The sequence below is a fragment of the Phyllobates terribilis genome, unplaced genomic scaffold (genome assembly GCF_046119375.1).
Source record: "Phyllobates terribilis strain yellow unplaced genomic scaffold, ASM4611937v1 Scaffold_5__5_contigs__length_657084704, whole genome shotgun sequence".
NCBI classification, from domain to species: domain Eukaryota; kingdom Metazoa; phylum Chordata; class Amphibia; order Anura; family Dendrobatidae; genus Phyllobates; species Phyllobates terribilis.
In genome coordinates, this window is record NW_027362765.1 from 458006299 (window position 1) to 458030583 (window position 24285).

Below are 24285 nucleotides of genomic sequence, written 5' to 3' on the forward strand. Positions count from 1 at the left end.
CTGTCTGCTCCACGGGAGTTATCAATCATTCCAGCACATCTCAGTGATTTTGTAGATACTTGATACAAAGATATAGAGGTTAATTAGAAAGTTGACATCAGGTTGTGCCCTGCAGTTCCCAAATGTACAACGTATGCACTCATCATCCACAAATCACGGCTTCGGTGAGAACTTAGGAAGACATTGCAGACTGCTCAGCATCAATTAGACATCTACAGGGAATATAACAGCTCATTTATCTTGCCCATTATTGCCACATTTCAGTGGGCAACCTCAACTGGAATAGGACTACTTAAGATTCTCCAGAGAGGAATTAACCAGCTGCGCCCATGGAGGGAGGCCCATTAGTGCTTCCAGAGGCTTGTCATGGCTACGAGGGATGTAGCGTAAGTCAATCAGAACAAAATGAGTTTGGTATCATGAGTACTACAGTCTGTTACAATTTTCTATGTTTGTACAGTAGAACATATTACATAGAGCTAAAGGGAGAAAAATATACTTACCATAAAATTGGGTTCTGTTCACACGCATATTCATCCTCCACTCCATGCATTGTCTATGGGCCTGCCAGAAATAGCCGTGTTTCTACGGAAGGTCCATAGACAATGAATGAAGCAGAGGCCGCGGACGTGAACTTTCCTGTTCTCGAGGTTCCAGAGCAGCGTTCTTGACATCACTGTGGGTCCTGAGGTCGAACCCCAAGCACTTAGCAAGGTGTCCTCTATCCCTTAGATAGTGAATAACTTATTATTTTGTGAATGACCCTATAATGGATGAAAAAACATGTACAGTGCACCAGGGAAGGACACAGACAGAATTGGGCTCTTCTGCAAAAACAATAGATGCAGTCAATTAACTCATCATAATGCACAATTCCACCTGCGCTGGAGGTGGTAGAAGCCCCCTTACCTCTTGGTGCAGCTGCCCCTGCGGAGCAATATATATTATTCTGACAAGTAGCTGTGCTGAATGAGTATGTGAAAAGGACTGTTTGTTTCCTATGTTTAGCTAATGATAATTGACTGGCACTGGCCAAAACATGGCGTAAACCTAGCCCAATGTGTATAATTGCCTCTGGCAGGAGAGTATTTTTATGGGTATGTTAGTTGGTTGATTTTACTCCTCATTCACACAGATTTTCATTTTTTGTTTTTAGACTAGGACATAGTCCACAAATGAGAAGCAGAAAGGAGCCCATATACATTAGATAAGGGTAGGGCAGACCACTGAATTCAATGGGATTGGTTAACCATCTAACCTGGAAGGTAGGAGTCCTTAATTTTACCCCAAATTAGGACAAATAAGGATCAGTTATGTTAGACTTAACATAACTTCTCAAGGGACATTAGCTGCTGCCAGGGATGTCTGGCAGTGGCTTATACCTCTCTCCCCATTAAGAATACATGAATGCTGAGCTGAACCTGCATGTGTATGGATGGGAAGAGTAGGACTAGCTTCTTGACCAACAGCTATATAAGGTTTATAGTCCTCATTAGGGCTTGCTCATACCACCGAATACATCGGATGAGCACCATCTGATTTTTTTATCGGATAGCACTTGGCCCAATGTTATTCAATGGGGCAGCGCTGATGACCGTTTTTTTCACTGACAGAATCTGTCTGTGAAGAAAATCACAGCATGCTGTGATTTCACTCTGAATTCGGATGCCACTCACCCCTCAAGTCTATAGGTGCGTGGAAAACATCGGACTGCACTCGCATGACATCTAAGTGCATTCCGATTTCTGATGACTCCCACAATGGAGAAGATGTAGAAATTTTGTTCTCCATCTTATCCTCACAGTGTGATCTGATTCTCTCATCCGAGAGAATCAGACCACACAATGATGACGCTCTAATCAGAGTTTGTTCAGAGTGTCATTATCATAATCGGCCTTATTCTCTCGGATGAGAGAGTCTAAAATCGTGTGACCTTGGCCTTAGACTTTGCTATATATGTCTCTTCCCTTTAGGATGCACTTATGGTTAGGACAACAGAAAATGCATTTGCACCAAAACTGCACTGTGTAAATGAGCTGTGAATTAGGGCTTGTTCACACCCTGCATTTTTCCCATTTTTCCTGCGTTTTTTTCCCGAGCGTTTTTCAAGGGAAAAAACACTGCAGACTACAGTACCAGAAACTTTAATGAGATTTCTGAAATCTCAACCAAACGCTGCTGATTTTTTCCTTGCGGATTTTAACCATCGGCGTATTTTTCCACACATTTATCTTTAAAGCAGAAAAACCTGCTGCAATTGCTCAACTTGTGCACATAGCCTGACTGTGCAGAAAAGCCTCGTGCTGTATAATACACGAGCAATAAGTATAATATTACCCTACACGGGTCTCCGCAGCTACTGACATTCGTCTATAACGCTGGAAAGTCACTGTGCAGCTTCTAGAAACCTTGAGCAAAAAAGCAAATCCTTCATGCTGCTGCTGCTGAGGGATCAAGTAACCTCCGCTGAGTACTCCTAATATTTTCCAGTAGCTGTGCCAATGAGAATCCAATCCAGACAGTTCTCCATCTGCAAGCAGCAATGTCCTTGCTCCACCCTGGCACAGACATTCAGAAGACATCGTCCTCCTGACTAAGCAGCCTAAAAACCCCATAAAACAATCAACATGAATACACCATCATTATTCTTTATGTACTGTATGTAAGAGCATGTTGCTAAATATCATATATGTACAAAACTTCAGTTCTCTCATTAGAAAATAGGAACTAGCCCCCGACCCCTGTACACAGACCCACCACCATGACATACACACGTATCGCGGTGCATTGCTTTAGTGCTTTCAAAAATCATACAAGAAAAATTGGACTGTTTTTCATTGGTGTGCTGGATCCAATTTGCATCGGTTTTTGGTCAGTGTATCTGTTTTTACTATCAGAGGGCCATCCATTATTCTCATATGAAAAAAATGTACGGTTTTTCTACTGATAACAGTAAAAATGGGATATCGCTCGGTTTGACAATTGGATTTGAAAAACATGGAAATGTGAACAGCACCATAGACTACAAAGAGGACCAGTACTACCCAAGGAAAACACGGATAGAAAACGTACATGAAACGCAAAGTCTGAATGAGGCCTTAGACAATATGAGTCCACATCTCATACAGGTGTATGGGGTTTCTGCCAGCCCATTCATATGCTTTGGATATTTTCGGTGTGGATTTTAGCTGTCAGCTAGGTGAAGGCTACTGTAGATTTATAAGAGTGGTGGACTGTACTGTCACATTTCTACCCCTGAAGCCATCAACAGCGTTGTAATAGAGTGTGAATAATGTTATGCGTCTTGTATATATATTGTAATATGGTAATGTATAGAGTGTGACAAGCATTGAAAGTGTAATATGCATAGTGTATAGTAATGTAGGATGTGATAGAGTAAGGTATAGTACAAGTCCTGTCAGTATAGTGTTTAGATAGGAAAGTTCTGCCCAGCAAAAAGACAACAGGGTAAGTGAGCGTAAAGAGTTGTGAGGGTAACAAGAGTGCATTGCTGCCAAGGGGTGATCCACTGCTAAGAATAGACTGGAGCAAAGAATAGGGAGATCCTAAAAGGAGAGCTATTGAAGAGACAGGTTGGCTTTCCACCTTAAAGGGGTCCTTGGATAGGTCGATGTGTTACGAGAAACCAGAGGGCTTGCTAGTGCTGAAGGTAACGGACCTAAAGAGGACTGAGAGTGTGGGACTAGTGGGGGTCCTGAGAGGTAGATCCAGGAGGTACATAGTGATAGGACGCAGAACCAATGAGCGAGTAGAGAGAAACTCAGTGATCTGGACTATGGGATAGAAGCTGGGTTGTGGTGACGTAGGGCAAAACAGTGTGCTTCACCGGCCCTGGAGTAGACTACAGTGGAAGGAAACGATGTTTGTGAAAATGCTTTACATTGTGGCGGAAATGTGCTTAAGAATGTGTACCCGCTATCCCTTGTACATAACCCTTATCAAATTCAGTAAAGTACCTATGTTTGAAAGGAAGTCTCCTTTATTATTCTGTGGAATTTGTGCTCCTGGCCAGCCAATACCATTGGCTAAAGGTGGGTGCAAGGCCCACATAACGCTAACACCAACAACCAGCCAGGAGCCATCTTTTCCTGTAAAGTGCCAGGGTGTAATGATCCAGCAGCTCGGCCATGGCTACTTGGCCTGCGGTCACGTTACAGATTCCGCACAGAAATTGGGAGGATTAACTCCAATGAATGACAATTAGACAAAACACCGTTATGATCTATGGCAGTGCAACTGCAAATCTGCTGTACATCAGGGTTTTGAATTTCTTCCATGGAAATACCATAAAAGTGGAAGCCCCAGCGCTGGCAAGAGTGACAATACTCCCATGATAAAGGCCACCACTGTGTTCCCATATGAGATAATCGATTCCCTCATATATAGGATTCTGACGGAAACCTGTATATTGTGAACCCCAGACAAAGCCATTGGCGAAACATATATCTGCTGTGCATTGGTGGGTGAACTTCTCTAATATCATTATGGTCTTTTACTCCCTATTTATGTGCGGTATTCTCTAGGCCTCTCTTCGGCATCTCTACTCTTCTTTCAGTCAGATATGTGTATTTTTATTCTTACCTATTTGTTTTGGCTTGCTTTGGCCTTTATTTCGAGCTTGAACATAATTTATTGATGTAACCGCCTGTTATATTATCTTGCACATTTTTACTTTTGCATTTATCAATGGATTTATTGATTCTTCTCACTTAGCAGCACATTTCCGGCTCACCCACCAATTGTCTTTGTTCTAAGTGACAGTGTATTTGTTTTGGGTTTATTTCCTTCTCTTTTTTTTAACAAAGGCCGTTTTTATATATTTTATATTTTAAATAAACTAGTACTTTTTTATTTTTGTGTATTTCATTATTGATCTTGGTATTTGTAAACCTCAACTAAAAAGTGTTCTCCGGTGAACAAGTTATCACATATATCCGTTTCCAGATCTGCCGATCAATGCGGGTCTGAATGGTTGGATTTCCACCGATCAATACATTATCACCAACTTGTTTTTATAGAATATCCCTTAGAGGGCATGAGGCTGGTGTGCTTACTTTGAAAATTCATGTCAAAATGGCTGCATATTCCTGTAGAGTCCAGCTACAGTTAAAGCTTAAAGAGGTTTTCCTACGAACAAAAGTTAATTTTAATTAATACATCTTGGAATGATAATAATTTCCACAATTGGAGGTGTTTAAATAAAATGTCGCTCTGCTGAGATAATCTTATAAATGTGCCCCTGCTGTGTACTGTGTAATGGCTGTGTCTGACCGTGCAGGAACATGGTCTGATCATACCACATCTCCTGGGCAGGGGAGGAAGAAAAACATTACACAGACATTACAGCAGGGGATCACAGCTGATTCTTACTTTGAAGTAAAACATTGTTTAAAAATAGGCAGTGAAATGTTTTATTTCACAAGTAAGAATCAGTTGTGATCCTCTGCTGTGCTATCTGTATAATCTTTTGCTTCCTCCCCTGCCCAGGAGCTGTGGTAGGATCAGACCATGTTCCTGCACGGTCAGACACAGCCATTACACAGTACACAGCAGCGGCACAGTTATAAGATTATCTCAGCACAGGAACATTATTTTTAAACACATCCAATTGTAGAAATTATCATTATTCCAAGATCTATTCATTAAAATGTACTTTTGTTTGTGGGAAAACCCATTTAACTCCTAAAATGCTCAGTTTAATATTAGACAGGAAATCTATTACAAAGAATTATAGGACCATTATGACATGGATTTTCAATGCAGTTTGTATTGTAAAATCTGGTGAGAGATTCTTAAGGAAATATTTGGCATGTGCCCAGTTCCCCTAGCATTACTGGCTCTTTGCGGGGGGTGTCAGAAGCAGGACGTGTGAGATCAGCTGTGCACAGAGACGCGGTGTCTGTATATTGTGCATGTAACCGCAATGTAACTCGCTAAAGCAGAAATTTTAACAAAAGAACTATTCTGTTCACCGAACATTTAACATACAACAGTTTTTACAGAACAAGACTAAAGCCAACAAGCATCAAAGACGTCCTTCATGTCTCGTCAGCTGCAGTTCTGGCGCCCGTCCCTCACAGCATGTACGTCTAATCCCCACCATAACAAGTGTTACTGGGGTCTCTAGGCAGGGGGGTCAGACGGGGAATGGCGTACTACAGTCTCACTAAGAGCTAACTCACATTGCTCCAAGAATATGAACACCAAACTAAGAAGACACAACTACCTGACCCATGCAGAAACGTGAACCCTTATGAGAAAGTGCAAAAAATGGCACAACGTTTAGGCTAAACTAATTTTCTATATAAAATAAATATGCACAAAAATGAGATAAATGCTAAAAAGCTGTAGAATACTTTGTACCTTAATAAGGCTGGGATCAGAGACATAGGATCAGCACCATGTTATCTACCATAGTTTCTGGTGAGGTCCCAGGCGTGGAATGAAAGGACACCACAATGTAGGTGAATTCCTTGTATTGGGCCAAGGTCGTTCCCAGAAATGAAGGAGTCAGATTGCAAAAACAACCACCCAGCCTGTCCACACATGGTCAGTGATGGGTCAGGGAGAGGACACCTAGAGAGGACCCTGGTATTCAGAGCTGTCAGAGGTCAGGGATGTTCCAGAAACCATGAATTGTGCCAGGAACAAACAGCCAGGACAGTAGTGGTAAGGTCCAAAAGACCCAAAATGAGTAACTATAGGGTCACTGATGTCATACAAAATCAGGATGTAACAAAGCACAACAGAAAATGATTCTAATCTTTACCTTAATAGCTGCTTTGTGCATACAGAATTACAAGGAGACTGGGCACTATCATCTCGATGACTGTACATACGGTTCAGGAAGGGCTGCCAATTTCCACACGTCTGATATCAGATGCAGTACTGTGCTGGCATATACCTGAGGCCAGCCATACACATTCCATACACTTGTTTAACTAACAGCTACCTCCCCGTGCCCCCCACCCATACACATGCCACACACTCATACACATACCCCCCCACCCATACACATGCCCCCCCACCCATACACATGCCCCCCGTCCATACACATGCCCCCGCCTATACACATGCCCCCCACCCATACACATGCCCCCGCCTATACACATGCCCCCCACCCATACACATGCCCCCCCACCCATACACATGCCCCCCATCCATACACATGCCCCCGCCTATACACATGCCCCCCACCCATACACATGCAAAACACATACACATCCCCCCACCTATACACATGCCACCCACTCATACACATACCCCCCCACCCATACACATGCCACCCACTCATACACATGCCCCCAGTCCATACACATGCCCCCCCACCCATACACATGCCCCCCATCCATACACATGCCCCCGCCTATACACATGCCCCCCTCCCATACACATGCCCCCCCACCCATACACATGCCCCCCATCCATACACATGCCCCCGCCTATACACATGCCCCCCACCCATACACATGCAAAACACATACACATCCCCCCACCTATACACATGCCACCCACTCATACACATGCCCCCAGTCCATACACATGCCCCCCATACGCATGCCCCCAACCCATACACATGCCCCCCACCCATACACATGCCCCCCCACCCATACACATGCCCACCATCCATACACATGCCCCCGCCTATACACATGCCCCCCACCCATACACATGCAAAACACATACACATCCCCCCACCTATACACATGCCGCCCATACTCATACACATGCCCCCCACCCATACACATGCCTCTACTCATACACATGCCCCCAGTCCATACACATGCCCCTACTCATACATTTGCCCCCCACTCATACACATGCCCCCACCTATATACATGCCCTCACCCATACACATGCCCCCACCCATACACATGCCCATACCCATACACATGCCCCCACTCATACACATGCCCCCAGTCCATACACATGCCCCCAACCCATACACATGCCCCCAACCCATACACATGCCCCCCACTCATACACATGCCCCCCACTCATACACATGCCCCCACTCCATACACATTCCCCCCCACCCATACATATGCCCAAACACATACACATGCCCCCACCTATACACATGCCGCCCATACACATGCCCCCCACCCATACATATGCCCCCACCCATACACATGCCCATACCCAAACACATGCCCCCACCCATACACATGCCCCCCACCCATACACATGCCCATACCCATACACATGCCCCTCACCCATACACATGCCCCCACCCATACACATGCCCATACCCATACACATGCCCCCACCCATACACATGTCCCCCACCCATACACATGCCCATACCCATACACATGCCCCCCACCCATACACATGCCCATACCCATACACATGCCCCCACCTATACACATGTCCCCCACCCATACACATGCCCATACCCATATACATGCCCCCACCTATACACATGTCCCCCACCCATACACATGCCCATACCCATACACATGCCCCCCACCCATACACATGCCCATACCCATACACATGCCCCCACCTATACACATGTCCCCCACCCATACACATGCCCATACCCATATACATGCCCCCACCTATACACATACCCATACACATGCCCCTCACCCATACACGTGCCCCCACCTATGCACATGCCCATACCCATGCCCCCACCCATACAAAATCAGCTGTGGGAACAAAAGGACGGGGCATGTTGAAATCCAACTGCACAATCCACCTTTTCCCCAACAGCTGCTGTCAGTTGAGAGTAAGGTTAGAGTCAGGACACCTGGATACACATTAGATGGTCTGTTGGTCCCACCAAAGTCACTGGTTTGGTCAATGTTAATCTAATGTGTATGCCCAGCTTTAGTTAAAGAGATAAAAGTAAATCATACCTCCCAACTTTTTAAATGTTCAAAGAGAGTAATTAAAGGAAATACGTCAGCAGGTTTTTGTTATGTAATCTGAGAGCACAATGATGAAGGGGCAGATAGCCAAGTGACACATTGCAGGAATCAGGGTATCTTTTTGTTTCAATACAATCAGTGTTTTATCAGCAGGAGATTATCATTAAAGGGACTAGGTGTCTCGTACCTCCTGGTCCAACCCCTCCCAGCACTGATTGGCAGCTTTCAGCCTATGCACAGTGTATGCAGAAAGCTGCCAATCAGTGGTGTGGGAGGGGTTATACACAGCTCAGAATTCAGAGCTCTGCTAGTACAAAGAGACCCGGTGCATGGTCACTGCAGTACTTTTTTCTGCCCTGGTCAGTGCAGAGAAGTACGCCTGCGCAGGAGCGCAATGCCGGGGACACTGTGTGGATTACATAGGACGTGTCATCCACACAAAGCACAGAAGGGGGAAGCCATCACAAGAAGAGACAAAGGGCAGGATCAAGACCAGCGACGCCCCTCGGACCGGACCGCCCCCCCCAGGTGAGTATAATGAAAGGTGTTTTTCTTTTGTTGCAGGCCGGATTGGGGGCTTATATAGCGCGTATTGGAATGCTGTATATGAGGGCTTACAGTACTGGCCTTACCTTGTATGGGACAAACCTGGTGACAGGTTTCCTTTAAACTAAGTGACACATTGCTGGAATCAGGGTCTCTGTCCTTACCTTGTGCGGTCATTACATAGCAAAAAAAAACAGCTTGATGATTCCCTTTATTGATTTGCACTGTGAATTTTTTTTTCATGGATACATACGTGTCCACCCTTAAAGGGGTTTTCCACTTTCAGGAAAGTGGACCCCGACCACTGTAATGTACCTAAAGTAACAAACAGAACAAATACTCACCCTCCCTGGGTCCAGCACCGGTTCCCCATCACTGCTCGGGTCTCAGTGTTTACTGCAGTGGTAATGTCATGATTACAGTGCACATCACCGCTGTAGCCAATCACTAAGTTTGGTGGATTGTGATGTCTACCTTGGCACAGCCACTGAGCTCAGAGATTGGCTGCAGCGGTGATGTGTGCTTTTCATAGAATCATAGAATCATAGAATGGTAGAGTTGGAAGGGACCTCCTGGGTCATCTGGTCCAACCCCCTGCTCAAAGCAGGATTCACTAAATCATCTCAGACAGATGTCTGTCCTGCCTCTGTTTGAAGACGTCCATTGAAGGGGACTTTTCACAAGTTCTTACTGCTGGAGCCAAAATACCCATAAATGAGCGGCAGTGGGAAACTGGAGCTAGACCCAGGATGAGAACCTGTCATACCGATATAATAGTAAGTGCTACAAAATCATGTCCTTAAAAATTATATAATTAAATTAAATAATAAATTAAAGATAATGTGGCCGACCCCGTTATCTCATTCTACAGCCAGCAATAGACGGTAATACAGCGGCTATAAAAGACAAACTGTGCAAAATTTTTTAATGAAACCCAATTGCAAAAATGATTTTTAGCTTCAATTGCATGCACTTGAGAAAAAAAAATATTCATAAAGGTGGACAACCCCTTTAAGGGTTGTAAATAAGTAGGATATCACACTTACCTCCTGGACATCCTGGAGGGGGCGCTGTGTGTTGGTTTTGCTAGAACTAGTCGTGGATTCCTCCTGTAAACAGACATTGCGTTTGTTATATCTTTGTCCACTTTAATGGCCCCTTCTAACAACCCCCATGGTTTCTGCTCTGTAATTACATGTCTCTTTCCCCTCTCATTCGAACGTACATATTTTGCGTAGTCTATGGCGCCGTTCACATGTCCGATTTTTTCCTCGGACAGAGTGATCCACGGAAAATATAGGAGACCTGTCTGATTTTGATCCGAGGGTCGGAACAAAATCGGCAATGCAAGTCTATGAGTCCGTAAAAAAAGAGTGCTGCAGTCTGATTTTCACGGACTGTCAGAATGGAGAAGGGGGGAACTTATTTTTGTTTTTTTATTTCTCCATGTACGAGAAAATCGGGTGACTCTCGTACCACACTGAGTCTGATCAGAATAATTGTATGTGAAAAAAAATCAGACGTCTGAGTGAGCCCTAAGGCCGGGGTCACATGGCCATCGATTCTCTCATGCGAGAGAATAGGAACGGTTATGCTAACGACAACTTGGCTCAATCTCTGTCAGAGTGTGATCTGAGTATCATCTGAGTGTGATCTGATTTTCTCGCATGCGAGAATCGCAGCACAGGAGTAGAGAAGACAGAGAACTTAATTTTCCCGTATTCTCCATTCTCTGTGTCTGCGGTAATCGGACTGCACTTGGATGTCATCCAAGTGCAGCCCAATATTCAGACACACACCCATAGACTTGTATTGATGTGTGTAATCTGAATATCGGAGCCACTCGCAGCATTCTGCGATTGTTCTCTCATGCCGAATCAGAATGAGAAAATAATTGCAGATCTGCACAGCCCCATAGTATAACACTGGGCCGAGTACTATCCGATAAAACATTGTATAGCGTGTTATGTGGCCATCTGACTGCACCTTTACTGTTAGATAAATCAGTCGATGTAATTCATCTGTCTGCCACTAGAGGGGGCTAGACTACAGAACCATTGTTACGTCTGCAGACTACAAATAGGGAAAAGCGATGACGCCCGCATGGCCCATATGTAGAAATGAAAAGCTGTAATATCCATTTAATAGAAATCATAATCATACGTGATGCCTTAAACTTTCTATCCTGCATTGAATTTATACATAAAGTCAACATTTGTCATAATATAAAATGTCAATCATTCTGTTGTCCACAATATGTCTTAAAATATGTGCAGTTTTCACTTTTCCCACAACATGTGAATAAGGTTTATAAGGTTTTAGTATATCCCATTCATACACTTTGTAATGTAATTTGTTGTGATTTTTCGGTGTTGATTCCACAGAGGTAATTAAATTGCAGCTAATAGACTGTGACCCCCGGTAAAGGACTCTCAGGCACAATCCTATCACGGCAAGTCATAACCGGGCACCAGGGTGGTGCAGCCGGGCATTCTGTATCTCTGCATGGCTCCAGCCTCATATGAAGACATGCTAACGTTTTTCCATAGATTTAACTAAAAATATGTCAGAAAAAAAACTGGAAAATAAATTGGACATGCTCCATCAGAGGTCTTATGTAGTGCAATATTCTCCGCTTTAAGCTTTGATAAGGATGATATGGCAGCCATAGTCCATCTTCACATCCTGCTTTTCTTCTGCTGCGTTTTTTCTGTATAATTAGTTTTCCTCCTTTTCTGATCCGTTTTTGTTCCAGACTTAAATCAGAGTTTTTTTATGCTTTGTTTTTAGTGCAGAATTCTGCAGTTAAAATTCCAACTGCATTTTTTTTTCCAGGCCATACATAAAAAACCTATAGGGGAAAAAAGCCCAAATACACAGTTCTACATTGTCTTTAGATTCACAGTGAGAAGGAGTTTTCATTAAATCATTTCTACTTTGCTTGAACACAGATTTTCTGCACAAAAAAGCTCAATTAGCGTTTATGCTACATGGGAACAAGGCCATTAAAAAAAGTGAAGAATGCAGCATTATACGGTATGCGGTGTGGTGGTAGGTGGTAGTGATGATGTTGCTACTCGCAACTGCTTTTCCAGTTTTGTGTCGGTCTGGAGCGCTAAGTTCTATCTTCGTCTCATCAGACCAGAGAATCTTATTTCTCATAGTCTGGGAGTCCTTCATGTGTTTTTGACCAAACTCTATGCGGGCTTTCATATGTCTTGCACTGAGGAGAGGCTTCCGTCGGGCCACTCTGCCATAAAGGCCTGACTGGTGGAGGGCTGCAGTGATTGTTGACTTTGTGGAACTTTCTCCCATCTCCCTACTGCATCTCTGGAGCTCAGCCACAGTGATCTTGAGGTTCTTCTTTACCTCTCTCACCAAGGCTCTTCTCCCACGATTGCTCAGTTTGGCTGGACGGTCAGGTCTAGGAAGACTTCTGGTGGTCCCAAACTTCTTCCACTTAAGGATTATGGAGGCCACTGTGCTCTTAGGAACCTTGAGTACTGCAGAAATTCTTTTGTTATCTTGGCCAGATCTGTGCTTTGCCACAATTCTGTCTCTGAGCTCCTTGGGCAGTTCCTTTGAGCTCATGATTCTCATTTGGTCTTACATGCACTGTGAGCTGTGAGGTCTTATATAGACGGGTGTGAGCATTTCCAAATCAAGTCCTATCAGTTTAATTGAACACAGCTGGACTCCAATGAAGGAGTAGAACCATCTCAAGGAGGATCACGAGGAAATGGACAGCATGTGACTTAAATATGAGTGTCTGAGCAAAGGGTCTGAATACTTATGACCATGTGATATTTCAGTTTTTCTTTTTTAATTAATTAGCAAAAATTTCTACATTTCTGTTTTTTTCAGTGAAGATGGGGTGCAGAGTGTACTTTAATGAGAAAAAAATGAACTTTTTAGAATTTACCAAATGGCTGCAATGAAACAAAGAATGAAAAATTTAAAGGGGTCTGAATACTTTCCATACCCACTGTATGGGGCCCATACTGTATGGAGCAATATATGGGGCCCATACTGTATGGAGCTATATATGAGGCCCATACTGTATGGAGCAATATATGGGGCTCATACTGTATGGAGCTATATATGGGGCTCATACTGTATGGAGCTATATATGGGGCCCATACTGTATGGAGCATTATATGGGGCCCATACTGTATGGAGCATTATATGTGGCCCATACTGTATGGGGCATTATATGGGGCCCATTCAGTATGGAGTATTCTATGGGGCCCATTCAGTATGGAGTATTCTATGGGGCCCATTCAGTATGGAGTGTTATATGGGGCCCATACTGTATGGAGTAATATATGGGGCCCATTCTGCATGGAGCATTATATGTGGCCCATACTGTATGGAGCAATATATGGGGCACATTTTGCATGGAGCATTATATGGGTCCCATTCTGTATGGAGCATTATATGGGGCCCATTCTGTATGGAGCATTATATGAGACCCATACTGTATGGAGCAATATATAGGGCTCATTATTCTATATGGAGCAATAAATGGCGCTCATTTATACTGTATGGAGGACTATGTGGTGCCCATAATACTGTATGGAGGACTACACTGTGTTCCAAATTATTATGCAAATATTTTCTCAGATTTTCCCAAATTACCTACCGTATATGAATTGCAGTCATTGTAATTTTCCAGTAAAATAACTATTAGAGTACAATTGAAAGGTTTTTGTACAAACTGCCTATGATAACAGTATATTTTAAAAAAAATAAAAAACTCAAACTGCACTCAAAATGCATGTTCCAAATTATTATGCACAGCAGAGTTTTCAACCTTTTCATTTTAATAAAGAACAAAAAAATGGTCATTTTTGAAATTATAAGCATTAGCAGGTTATTACAAACTGAAATCAAACAGTTTTCAACTCAAAACTTTATTCTAGGTGATGTTACATTTGCACATAGGACCGCTTGTTCGAAAGGAGCTTCTGAACTCTCTCGTCCATTGAATTTGTCAGGTTTTGGATGGTTTCTGCTTCAATTGTTTTGCATGAGGACAGAATACCCTTCACCCTAAAGTGCCCTGGATCGTGCCTGAAACACCACCAGTAAAGGTACTGAAGTGAACTGTCGTGTGTGTGCCTATCCTTCCTCTGACCCGGCTGGGTCCCCTCTGTCCTGCATCCCCTCACTTACGCTGCCCTGAGGCCCCGCTCCACCTGTTGGGAGCCGCACCAACTAAGCTGCCTAAACACCGGCCTCAGAGGACAGTCGCAGCGCTGGTGATCCTCACCAGACACCATAGGTGGCATCACGAACATTCCCTATCCCATATAACTTTCCCCAGGGTACGGGCCCGGGAGCCGACCACCGCAACATCCCCAAAACCAGGCAACAAGGCCCGGGCGCCGAGTCGTCCCCATCCCCTGGGCGCGTCACATATACATCACAGGAGACGCCGGGGCATATACATCACAGGAGACGCTATGGCATATACATCACAGGAGACGATGGAGCATATACATCACAGGAGATGCTGAGGCATATACATCACAGGAGACGCTGGGGCACATACATCACAGGAGACACTGGGGCATATACATCACAGGAGATGCTGAGGCATATACATCACAGGAGACGCTGGGGCATATACATCACAGGAGACACTGGGGCATATACATGACAGGAGATGCTGGGGCATATACATCACAGGAGAAGCTGGGGCATATACAGTACAGACCAAAAGTTTGGACACACCTTCTCATTTAAAGATTTTTATGTATTTTCATGACTATGAAAATTGTACATTCACACTGAAGGCATCAAAACTATGAATTAACACATGTGGAATTATATACTTAACAAGAAAGTGTGAAACAACTGAAAATATGTCTTATATTCTAGGTTCTTCAAAGTAGCCACCTTTTGCTTTGATGACTGCTTTGCACACTCTTGGCATTCTCTTGATGAGCTTCAAGAGGTAGTCTTTTCCCTCTACACACACAGACAGACAATGAATTTGTAAAAAAAAGAATGCAATATGGATGACCCTTATATGATTCTTTTTTTTGTTGTACCCCCCATTAAGTGTGTAAGTCTCATTCAAAAATAGAAGAGAATAGTGCATGCTGCGATATGAAAAAAACTGTCATATGAACGGCCTTATTCCATAACCTTGGTCCTTGTGCTCTACAAATTTATTCTGGACAGAATACGTAGGCATAATACGCTTGCCTGAACGAGCCCTTACCAGGGTTTTCTGGAATGCACAAAACTTTAGCTAGTCACTGCTGCAGCCGATCAATTGTCGTAGCCACTGACGGACACAGACAGAAAAGGGCCCCAGTGTAAGAACAATATATGGGCCCTTTTTAGTTCAATTGCTCATCATAATGCACAATTCCACCTACTTTGGAAGTGGAAATGGGTCCCCTTTACCTTTTGGGACCCTGTGTGGCTGCACAGGTGACACCAATGATATGTCCACCCCTGGTCATAGCGATGATCATGAGGTGAATGACATGAGACCAATAATTGGCTGTAGTGATCATGTAGATAGACAGCACATGAACATTTCAGGGAATCAAGCAGAGACTATAGGGAGCTCTGGGGTGGCAGCGTGGGAGAAACAGGGGATTAATCTGTGAAGTAATATTTTAATTATCATTTCATGCAGTTTGAGCCAAATTTTTGTCACTACCGGAAAACTTCTTTAAAGGCGTTCACCACTACTCTGACAACTTCTGAATCCCTGTTTCCTTCCAGTAAATTGATAACTCTTATACTCACCTACAGTTGCAGCATCATTCCAGCGTTATCGGCACCGGCTCTCCCGGGGCTCATGTAACACTGTTATGTCACGCGATCCCTGAGGCCAATCAGTGTTGGCTTCACTCTTGCCTCCTTCAAACAAATTAAGCCATCCGGAGGAAGTGGGAGAGCAGTCACAGCTCTGACTTCCTCCGGATGTCAATTACATCCATAGGGGAAGAGAGTAAATCCGGCGCTGTTTGGCCACAGGGATTGGGTGACATACCAGTGTCACATGAGCCTCAGGAGAGCCTGTGCCGACACCGCTGGAATGGCACCGGCACCAGAGGTGAGTATAGATGTTATTATTTTACTGAGGGGAAACAGGGATTCAAAAGGCGTTGTCAAAGTAGGTCAAGCCCTTTAAAATAGGTAATTTCATAAAATATCCACTCACCTTAGGGACTTCTTTATTGTGGCTGTTGTCATTTCCCATATTGTACTCTCTGGTGTAATGACAGAATCTGGGGAAAAAAAAGATAAAGACAATTACAGTTTTATTAGAAAGGTAAATTACGACACTTATTGCGGTCAGTGTTCTGCTGGGGTTTGCATCATCTTTCCAGCATATTTTAATATATCACAGTCACTAGAGACTATCAAAGAGACATCTAGGCAGAGAACACAGTGATTAATCATTACAGTCCCTTCAGAGCCCTGACGCTTACAGTAGTTTTCATATAGTCTAGTAGTTTCTTCTGCAGGCCCTCGCTGTAAGACTTCTCAGTCCTCCCTTACTGGAGAATCCCATGCAGTGTGCGGTCTGCAGCTGTGGATCGTGGTATATGCTTCTTGACTGTACATGCAGAATTAATGTTGTTTTTTCTTCCTCTTGCACTAAGTAGCTAAAATAAAACTATTATCTGAGACCCGCCCGTCATCACACCAAACCTGCTAAACACACACTGCCAACACCCGCCCCTAGCAAGAAACCTAGGAAGTAGACGACACAATTAATCCAGGATCATCTGTCACCTATAAAGCTGCAGAGCCGGGATTCGGCCTTCACGTTTCACTTATAAGGGAATTGAAGTGATTTTTATGTAAATAAAGTTTAATCACAGAAAGAATAAAAAGTTCCACAACTTTCTAATACACTCTTTGTCTCAGTTTTCTATTATTTTCAAATAATATGTTTGCTGTAAGTGAATGAGAACTCATTCAGACATCTGATTTTTGCGGACGAGTGCTATCCATGTTTTTTTACGGATAGCACTTGTACCTGTGATAGTCTATGGGCCATTCACATGTCCAATTTTATCCTCGGACTGAGTGATCCGCGGAAGATATCTAAGAAAAGTCTGATCTCAGGGTCGGATCACAAATCGGTAATGTAAGTCAATGGGTTTGTGAAAAAAATCGGACAGCACTCGGATGACATCCAAGTGCAGTCCGATTTTCATGGACTCTCAGAATGGAGAAAATCACGTTTTTTTTTTCCATTTCTCCACGTACGAGAAAATCAGATGAAACTCATACCACACCCTGATCAAACTCTGATCAGAGTCTGATCAGAGTAATCGGTCTGTTTTTCTCGTATGTGAAAAAAATTGATGTCTGAATGAGGCCTTAGATTTAGAGGTAACAAATCAGTATATACAGTATCTCTCACTGCTCTCAGCTGAGAAATGGATACAATTGTATCTAGTCTAGACAATACACTGTGAGCAGAACAATGGATATTTCAGACTGAGGCTGTGTGCCCACGTAGCGTTTTCCAAGCGTTTATGCTGCGGAATTTCCGCAGCGGAAACGCTTGTGAAACGCTAGGTAATCCGCACCACATGGTCCCCAAGGGGATTCCGCATGTTCTATGCAAAAATCCGCAGCATGTCATTTAATTTTGCGGAAGCGCAGCGGAACTCCCGCCATTGACTTGCATTGAGACGCATAGAATGCGCGTCTGTACATTTTTACAAGCGGCTTCTATGCGTCTCTATGTGCGGATGGTACCCAGTTCTGGAGGAGAGAAGACTCTCATCCAGACCTGGGTACCATTGTACCTGTAAAAAAAGAATTAAATAACAAATAAAGTTTATACTCACCTGTCCGGCGTCTTCTCTCTGAATGCCAGCAGCGCTGAAGGACCTTCGGTGACGTCACAGTCATGTGACCGCAGGCCCTTCACCGCTCTGTCTCGCGATATGCCGGCAGCCGGGAACCAGCCAGGAAGCAGCGCTGCAGCCACGCCGTGGCCTCGGGGGTGAGTATAGCTTTATTTGTTTTAATTTTTACGGTTCACACTGTATAAATCCATGCTGTTTGCATGGATTTATACAGTGTGACCTAGTTGTCAAGCACTTTCCAAGTGATGCTATCGCCTGGAAAGTGCTTGTCAATCTGCATGCGGAAACGCATGTGAACCCGCATGTGGATCCGCATGTATTCTGCAGGAAAAACGCATGCACAATCTGCATGCGTTTTTTTCTGCCAGGGAGATGCAGAAATGCTGCAGAAATTTTCTGCTTCCTTTCTGCATCCTGGGCACATAGCCTGATACATTGTAGCAAATTACCTGCTGCTGATGTACTAATCTCACAGTACATAGTCTAGACTACAGCGGTGTGAAAAAGTGTTTGTCCCCTTCCTGATTTCTTATTCTTTTGCATGTTTGTCACACTTAAATGTTTCAGATCACAAAACAAATTTAAATATTAGACAAAGATAACACAAGTAACACAGCATGCAGTTTTTAAATGAAGGTCTTTATTATTAAGGGAAAAAGAAATCCAAACTTACAGGACCCTGTGTGAAAAAGTGATTGCCCCCTAAACCTAATAACTGGTTGGGCCACCCTTAGCAGCAACAACTGCAATCAAGCGTTTGTGATAACTGGCAATGAGTCTTTTACAATGCTCTGGAGGAATTTTGGTCACTTATCTTTGCAAAATTGCTGTATTTCAGCCCCATTGGAGGGTTTCCGAGCATGAACCGCCTTTTTAAGGTCATGACACAGCATCTCAATTGGATTAAGGTCAGGACTTTGACTAGGCCACTCCAAAGTCTTAATTCGTTTTTTTTCTTAAGTCATTCAGAGGTGGACTTGCTGGTATGTTTTCGATCATTGTTCTGCTGCATAACCCAAGTACACTTCAGCTTGAGGTCATAAACTGATGGCCGGACATTCTCCTTCAGGTTTTTTTGGTAGACAGCAAAAGTTGTTTAGATGTTATTGTGGGGTCTTTTGTGAACTTTTGGATGAGTCTTTGCTGTGCTCTTGGGGTAATTTTGGTCGGCCGGCCACAGGTTCACCACTGTTCCATGTTTTCGCCATTTGTGGATAATGGCTTTCACTGTGATTCCCAAAGCTTTAGAAATGGCTTTATAATCCTTTCCAGACTGATAGATCTCAATTACTTTGTTTCTCATTTGTTCCTGAATTTGTTTAGATCACAGCATGATGTCTGGCTTTTGAGAATCTTTTGGTCTACTTCACTTTGTCAGGCAGGTCCTATTTAGGTGATTTCTTGATTGAGAACAGGTGTGGCAGCAATCGGGCCTGTGTGTGACTAGGGAAATTAAACTCAGCTTCCCAAAGATGTGATAAACCAGTTAATTTATGTTTTAAGAGAGGCAATCACTTTTTCACACAGGGCCCTGTAGGTTTGGATTTCTTTTTCCCTGAATAATAAAGGCCTTCATTTAAAAACTGCGTTTTGTATTTACTTGTGTTATCTTTATCTAATATTTACATTTGTTTTGTGATCTGAAACATCTAAGTGTAACAAACATGCAAATGAATAATCATTCACTCGAAGGGGTTGTCCACTCCTCAACAATCCTAGCACAGAACAAAATATAAAAACACTCAGGCCCCGATTCATCAAGATCGGTGATTTTCTCACCAATCTTGCACCTCTGTGTGTACGTCACCACAAATCTTACTACAGTCCCAACTGGAGTAAGATTTGTAGTGTAGCAAATGCCGCTGCGCATTGTGAATTTGATGGTCAGGGGTCATCGCGCTCTATCACAAGCTCAGCCCACTTTGTTGGAGCTGAGCGAAAATAGTGTTAAAAAAAGTTTTTTTGCGCTAAACACCTCTTCAACTGAAATCACCAGACACAATGCATGCTGATGGGGCCTCTTCCCCTTCCTTCTCGGGATTAGTAGATGCCCCAGAGATTGGACCTCCACCGATAACACAGCGATTGCATATTATTGTATATTATTGTCTATGGTGGGAAAGCCCCTTTAAATATGTGGTGCGTCCACACAATCAGGAACTAGCAGCAGTCTAAAGCGCTGTGTTCTAATGTCACACTTGTTTTGTCAGTACATGCGGATCCACCGTATGGAATGACACTTCAATGAGTCAAAATCTGCACCGGAGACTTGCGTTTCCACTACAGAAATGAACAAGCTGCGCCTCGTAAACCCGCATTGTGGGTGAGTTTACGCAGTGTGAAATAGAAGCACAGTGGGCATGGGATATCTATAAATCCATCCACTGTGCTTGTAATGTACAACGCAGCGTTTTGGAAGCAGCGCAGGTGAGATTCATCCAGAATGCTGCTATACTCTAAAAGTCAGATGAATGCTCGTTTAGTTGACAGCTACAGTTAGGTCCAGAAATATTTGGACAGTGACACAAATTTTGTCCTTTTAGCTGTTTACCAAAACAGGATCCAGTGAATTGCTACCACAAAAGGGCTGCCGTGCAGAGGCAAGAATAGTCGCCTAAGGCAGCTATTGCCTATGGAGATTGCATCTAGCTCCTCCATCTTTATAGTGTTTTTGGTCAACATTTTCAGTGTATTTGGTTTTTGGATGTGCTCCGTTTTAACATGGAATTATATTTTTGCATTAACTGCATCAGAATGCATGGAAATGCTAGTCGTATCAACGGCAACTCTTCCCATCTATGGACTACTCAAAGTAAATGTCCAACCTATCTTTATTATCCAGGTAGGTTTAAAAATTATTCTAGAATTTTACTAGACTTACTTCTATGGAAAACCGTACATTACTCAATGCAAGAATGGCACGAACCAAACTACTGCATGTTACCGAGTCCTTGCTGCATTGCTTCGTCAGGGTTACACGCCTGTACCTCCACCTGGGCAGGGCGTTATCATGTAACATAACATTGCTCACGTGCACCATTGACTGTCAGAAGACATCTTTTATACTGGATCAACTTGTCACTTGTGTAACGTCTGACTCACAAATGGCTTAGATGCAATATTACTGTGAAGAGAACAATTTGGTACGGATTATCTTAAGGAGTGTCTTAAATTGATGGCTGCCAGCATTGTAGAATAACATAGCTGCCCTGCTGCTGGACAGGTGATTAAATGTAATTGTTTAGTGGACTATATTTCCTTAAATCTAAGGATCTAGTTTGAATTAGACTAAACTAATTAATCATTTTACTGGTCATTAGTGATGAGCGCAAGTGCTCGTTAGGTTAAGTGCACACGTAGCGTTTTTGATGCGTTTTCGCAGCGGTTTTCCCGAGCGGAAAAGCCGCGAAAATGCATCAAAAATGCTCTGCTAGCTATAGCAATAGTAATCCTGATGTGCTGTGCACATGATGCGGAAATTTCCGCTCAGGATTACCACTGCGAAAAAAAACGCAGCATGTCCATTGTTCGAGAGTTTCCGCCGCGAATTCACGCCCATTGACTTGAATTGAACCGCAGCAAATCCGCAGGTATAATATTTATATCTGTGGATTTGCTGCATTTCAATTAAAGCCGATAGGCGTGAATTCGCGGCGGAAACACGTTGCGGGTGGTACCCGTGTCGGGAGAGGAGGACTACTACTCCTCTCATCTGACCACTGCTCCCGCTGATAACAGCGAGAGTGGTGCGGCTGGGGGGAGCAGTAGTCTCCTCAACCGAGCTGGCGTGCCCGCGGTGTAAAAAAGAAAAAAAAAAAGTAAAAATTAAAAAAAAAAAAACACTACACTCACCTGGGGTGAGGGGGTGCCCTCCTGGTCCTGGTCCCTGGCGATGTTCTTCCCATGGTGGTGAGCTCACCAGGGCTGATCAGCTGATCTTCAGCTGATGACACCCAGTGACCTCCTGCAGCAGCGATCTATACTGACAGGAGTGATTTTACCCTCCTGTCAGTATACATTGCTGTCTTCTACAGCAGTGACATCAGTGATTGCTGATGTCACTGCTGTAGAAGTGACCTGGATCGCCGAGGGACAATCGTTAGCAGTAATCGTGGACTGCGTCATGACGGCAGACAGGTGAGGGATATGGTTATTTGTTTTTTTACGTTTTTTTCAGGAGACTAGGGATTCACGGACAGAGTACAATAAAAAAAATTTTTTTGAAAAACCATGTGTTTTTTATTTCATTAAAATACTTTATTCTGGCCTTGTCTTTTATTGAAAAGGCAGCGATAACCTTACTACGCAGTTAGTAATGGGGCGTCTTATAGACGCCCTCCAATACTAACCTAGGCTTCACGTCATCCGCCAATACAAGGCTGACGTGAACCCCAACCCCATTACCCCACTCGCCACCGCTTTAATTTTAGGCTCTGTGCCCACTATCCGGAAGTAGCAGCGCTTTGGACGCATATTTTTTGCTGCGTCCAAAACATTGCATTCTATTGAACGCAGGTGAATCCACATGTGTTCACTGAACCATGCGGATTTATCGCATTGAATACATTCTAGTGGTCAAATTTCTATTGCAGAGACTAGCAACTCCATAAGAGGATTTGACATGCTGCGGTCCTGAAAGACGCGCCGCATGTCTGTGTCTGCGGGCGATCTGCAGCCTCAGATGCATTCATAGTGGACATGGGATTTCTAGAGATCCCAGCCACTATGCTGTAACATCTGGACGCTGCGGGTTTGACGCTGTATAAACACGCAGCGTTAAACCTGCAGCGGCTCCTGATCGTGGCGACGTGCCCAAACTCACCGGCAACATGTCAATTTCTGTACCGGACACGCTAGTCTCCGCAGCAGATTTTGACTAATTGAAGTGTTATTATATGCAGTGGATTCACATGTACCGACAACAAAAGTGCAGCATTAGAGCACCGCGTTTTGGACACAGCAAAAATACGCTGCGTCCAAAGCGCTGCTGAGCACTGATTGGGGGGACGTAGTGGCTAAAGAAACAGCTGTAAGCTGTTAATAATGGCCAGGGACCATGTTTGCAAATAAATTACATGAATGGAAATGCTAATGAGATTGGGCAAATGAAATTAGCTGACACCTAGCTCTTTTGTTTGGTGATGACAAGGTGTTAATCAGACCCTCTCATCACCACACCTAATTAAAGTAAAGTAAAGAGTTAAATAAACACACAGACACAGAGTAAACACTTTATTTGAAATACAACAGACACATTCTTTAATCATTTAAATTAACCAATATACTCACCCCAGTTCTGATGGTAATCCAAGGGTTTATGCAATGTCCCACCAAATAACTTTATTTAGCTCCAAAAAGCATTCATTGATGTACAAAAATGCTTCAAAAAACGCTTCAAAAACCGCATCAAAAATACGGCAAATCCGCACTGTTTTTCCGCAGCGTTTTTCCTGCCAAGGAGATGCAGAAACGCTCAGGAAATTTCTGCTTCAAATCCTGAACGTGTGAACTAACATAGCCTTACTCCAGTTTCCCTAGGTTGTTCGGGTACACACGGAGTATAGTGGGTGCTCGAGTGACATGTTTGGGTCCCTGCGGCACATGTTTCATGGCTGTTAGACAGACATAAAACATGCAGGCTTGCCCATGTATGTCAGGCAATCTCCGCAAGTTTTGTGGCTGTCTAACAGCTATGAAACATGCGGCTGTGGAGACGCGAATATCTCACTCGAGCTCCCCCGATAATCAGTGTGTACCCGCGCACCCTAGGGACACTCAAGTAACGAACACTTGCGCACATCACTACTGGTCATGAAACTGTGGGAGAGACAATATAAGGCCACAGCCCCACTATCAGTATCTGGTCAGTATTCGGTCAGTATTTTTTCTCAGGAGTGGGAGCCAAAACCAGGAGTGGGTGATAAATGTAGAATTGGTGACTTGTTTCTATTAGACCTTTTCTCTGATTGTTCCTCAACTGGTTT

General features: G+C 43.7%; 1 protein-coding gene across 4 annotated transcripts in view; it reads right to left on the reverse strand.

Annotated features, from left to right (window-relative positions):
• Positions 1-24285, reverse strand: part of TACC2 (transforming acidic coiled-coil containing protein 2) — a 180913-nt gene that overhangs the window by 145925 nt on the left and 10703 nt on the right. For 2 of the 4 annotated variants that reach the window (XM_073685362.1, XM_073685360.1), the window contains exons 1-3: positions 16904-17158; positions 16633-16699; positions 10493-10555 (exon numbers count right to left, since the gene is read on the reverse strand). In XM_073685362.1, coding sequence (XP_073541463.1) covers positions 10493-10555; positions 16633-16671 — 102 coding nt within the window. In that variant the 5' untranslated portion in view covers positions 16672-16699; positions 16904-17158. Of the gene's footprint in view, positions 1-10492; positions 10556-16632; positions 16700-16903; positions 17159-24285 lie in introns of those variants that run through there. The other 2 variants (XM_073685363.1, XM_073685361.1) reach the window with 2 other exon arrangements.